Here is a 3,684-nt window from a genome sequence, read left to right as displayed (position 1 = left end):
TAAGGGGATGAGAAAACACAGTTTTGCCTTCTAGAAGCGTCATGAATGGGTCCATCTCCATGCTCTTCTTGTGGCACGAGCTTTAACTTTACAGTGGTTCATGGAAAAGCAGCACTGGTGAGCTCTTCTCTGATTATACCTGGATGAGCTTCAAGATCATCACAGGTGCTTCAGGATTGGTGATGAGTGAAGGCCCTCTCTCATGGGTAGTATCTGTAGGTAAATCAACCGAAATAAAAAGTTAAAGCAAGTTTACTGGCATAAAGTGCTGCTAAGTTAAAGTCCCTGGTTCTGGCTATAGGACAATGTCTTCTTTCTCTAATCTGTCTTCCCTGGTCCTGGCTCCCTTTCCTGCAACCTGTTTCTCTCCAGATATTAATGGGCCTTTTAATCTCTTTCAACTATTTGTTCCCATTGTAACTCACAAAGCCTTTATTTAGCACGGAATTATACTATGGAAAGAAAGAAATGAGTAGACATGTTCCCTTCTTTCCAGTATCTGACGTTCTCCGTAAGGGAACAGACGGTAAGTGCGTGCTTATCCCGGCTCTGCAATCCTGCTGAAATGGATCATCATGTTGTTGCCCTTCTCTGGGGATTTTTGGGGAAGGTTTCACAGAGAGGTGACGGTCTCACTGAGCTTTGAAGGAGGAGACAGGAGGGGAGCAATGTTGGGATTATTAAGACCATAAGGTGTGCATTGGAATTTGCACATAATAATTAATAACTGTGACAAGGAGAGCAAGGAATGGAAAGTGAAGCATGAGTGTGGACACGTAGGCAGCAGCCATGTAACATACAGTTGCAAATTTTGCCCAAGGAAGGACAACTCTGAAATTAGCAAGAGTCAAGGCAGAATTAGCAGCATAGTCTGTCTGCTGTCAGACTTGCCTTTGGAGACATTGCTCCAGTCCATGTGCAGAGCAGACACCTGCCCCTGTGAAACCCATAGAGGGATACGGATTTGAAAAATCACAGTAAAAGTGGGAGATGAATCTGTGCGGGTTTGGATAATCACTCAAAATATCCACCGATTAGTATGGCACAGCATGACATTAGAAATTACATACTTTTCAAACTGTTCTATGAAATTGGCTTAAGAATTTGGCTTTAAGCAATGAAGAATATTCAAGTTAAAACTGATTTTTCTGGTCTGAGGCAGATAGTGGACTCTAAGTGAAATTTACAACTTGTTGTCTTCAAGGTATTTGCATAGGATTAATTTGTAAATTTTTACTTAACTTTACTGTTTAACAGTTTATCTTTCTCAGGGAAGTATTCAAACTCACAACAATTTGATCTCATATTCCAGTCACTTTTAACAAAAACTTTATCCAGATTTGTTTTTGCACATCAGTTGCACTATCCACCTTGTTGTCAGAGGGTGTGAGGAGTATTCTTGTGTCAGGAGAGGAATACAACCCCTATCTCTGCCTAAAGGGTTCTTCTCACGACTATCACAGTAACTGTCTTCAGATTTCCTGCACATTGACTCTTTCTCGGGAGTGATTATACAAAGATCAATTTATTTGTACTCTTTAATTTGTTTATCTGCTACTGTGAATTAAGTGGTTTATAGACCCTAACGACATTCAAAATATCATATGCATTCTTATTTAAATCATCCATTGCAATTCCTGGATGTGCCATAGATTATCCCTCTGCCTCTTTCTGTTTCCTGTTTCCCTTTCTTCTTGCTTCCTAATCCTCTGAACTTTGTTCCTGGGCAAAGTGCTGTCCTCTTGAACTTAAATAGTTGATTATTGGTACATGGAGGAGAGTTCTGTTCCAGGCATGACTGCTATTTGCATGCTCCATGAGTCCATTGGACCAATTGTTTCCATGTGAGTTTCAACTTCCATCACTCTTCTGACCTCTGTAAAGGACAAGCTCAAAATTTGAATTTTATGCTGTTCATATCAGAAAGGGTAAGAATTTTTATTTTTCCATGGATGTTCCCAAAATTTTCAAGAACACTTGGCATAAAATAATTGGTCAAACACATTTGTTAAATGAACTGTCAAAGTCTTTATGAATTTGTAGAGAGAAATAATGTTTTGGGGAAAAGATTGTATTAGAAGCAAGGACAGCTTGACAATTTTAGCATCAAAGAGAATATTGAGAACATGAGATTTAAGAACATGAGATATACAAATAAGATAGGGATTAATTAATTGACAGTTTAAAACATAAGTGACAGCACATCCTTAAACCGTTGTTAACAGCTTATGGCAGAGTTTGCAGTGCTCTTTTCTCTTTCCCAGTAGTTTCACCAGTTTCATGGAGCCAGGAAACTACACTCATATTACAGAATTCATCCTTCTGGGGCTTTCTGAGGAGGCAGAGCTGCAGCCCCTCCTCTTTGGACTGTTCCTCTCCATGTACCTGGTCACCTTCACTGGGAACCTGCTCATCATCCTGGCCATCACCACAGACTCCCACCTCCACACACCCATGTACTTCTTTCTCTCCAACCTCTCCTTTGCTGACATCTGTTTCACCTCCACTACCATCCCAAAGATGCTGATGAACATCCAACTGCAGAACAGATTCATTACATATGAAGACTGCATCGCTCAGATTTTTTTTTTCATGCTTTTTGTGGCATTAGACAACTTCCTCTTGGCAGTGATGGCCTACGACCGGTTTGTGGCCATCTGTCACCCTCTGCACTACATGGTCATCATGAACCCAAGATTCTGTGGCCTCCTGCTTCTGGCCTCCTGGGTATTGACTCTTCTGGTCTCTCTATTACATGCTTTGATGGTTTTGAGACTGTCTTTTTGTACAGAATTGGAAATCTCCCATTTTTTCTGTGACCTTAATCAAGTAATCCAACTAGCTTGTTCTGACACATTTCTCAATATCTTAGTGATATATTTAGCCACTGGACTTCTGGGTGTTGTTCCACTCATTGGGATCTTTTTCTCTTACATTAAGATTGTGTCCTCCATTTTGCGAATTTCATCAGGTGAGGGAAAATATAAAGCCTTTTCCACTTGTGGGTCTCACCTCTCCGTGGTTTCCTTGTTCTATGGCACATGTGTTGGGGTTTATCTCAGTCCTGCTGCTACTGAAACCTCCAGGGCCAGTGCAATCGCCTCAGTGATGTACACTGTAGCCACACCCATGCTGAATCCTTTTATCTACAGTCTGAGAAATAAAGACATAAAGCAAGCCCTAAGAAAACTTTTCAGCTGAGAAACATCCTACATTAAAGAACTCTTCATTAAGTTTAGGCAACTACTTGTGAAAAACAAATTTCCAAATAATAAAAATCTGTGTTTTACCTTCTTCGGTCCTAATTGTGCTTATGTACATTATTCAATCTCTGCAAATTTGAAGATATAATATGAAAAATTGAAGACATAATATGAAATTATTTCCCTGTATTTAAAAAAAAATCTTTATTTTAACCAATTCTTTGCTTCAACAGGCATTTTTTTGAGGGTGACTGCAGGTTTCATTAGGAAGCCGACTTTACATTGGTAGCTATAGAGTGACAGCGTACAATTATCACAAAGGACCAGTGCTCATTATAATCCTGAACCATAAATAATTGAGACAGAAATTCTGCAATATCTATTTAGAAAACATTTTTCTTGTGATCACATCTGGAAAATATAGAAGCCTAACTACAGACATGCACATATGTAAATATGTTTATGATTATGGGAGAAAGAG

At 39.4% G+C, this 3,684-nt stretch overlaps 1 protein-coding gene across 1 annotated transcript; it reads left to right on the top strand.

Annotated features, from left to right (window-relative positions):
- Window positions 1-2,223: 2,223 nt before the first annotated feature.
- Window positions 2,224-3,201, top strand: LOC142432257 (olfactory receptor 7A5-like). The gene has a single exon (XM_075537379.1). The coding sequence runs from the start codon at window positions 2,281-2,283 to the stop codon at window positions 3,199-3,201; it is 921 nt and encodes a 306-aa protein (XP_075393494.1). The 5' UTR covers window positions 2,224-2,280.
- Window positions 3,202-3,684: the final 483 nt, after the last annotated feature.

The sequence above is a fragment of the Tenrec ecaudatus genome, chromosome 1 (assembly GCF_050624435.1).
Source record: "Tenrec ecaudatus isolate mTenEca1 chromosome 1, mTenEca1.hap1, whole genome shotgun sequence".
Taxonomy (NCBI): domain Eukaryota; kingdom Metazoa; phylum Chordata; class Mammalia; order Afrosoricida; family Tenrecidae; genus Tenrec; species Tenrec ecaudatus.
Note: the sequence above shows the minus strand (reverse complement) of the source record. Positions and strands in the feature narration are given on the sequence as shown.

What these genes read in the sequence shown, in the direction of transcription:
- LOC142432257 (XM_075537379.1), top strand. Translation starts at nt 2,281, where the DNA reads ATGGAGCCAGGAAACTACACTCATATTACAGAATTCATCCTTCTGGGG.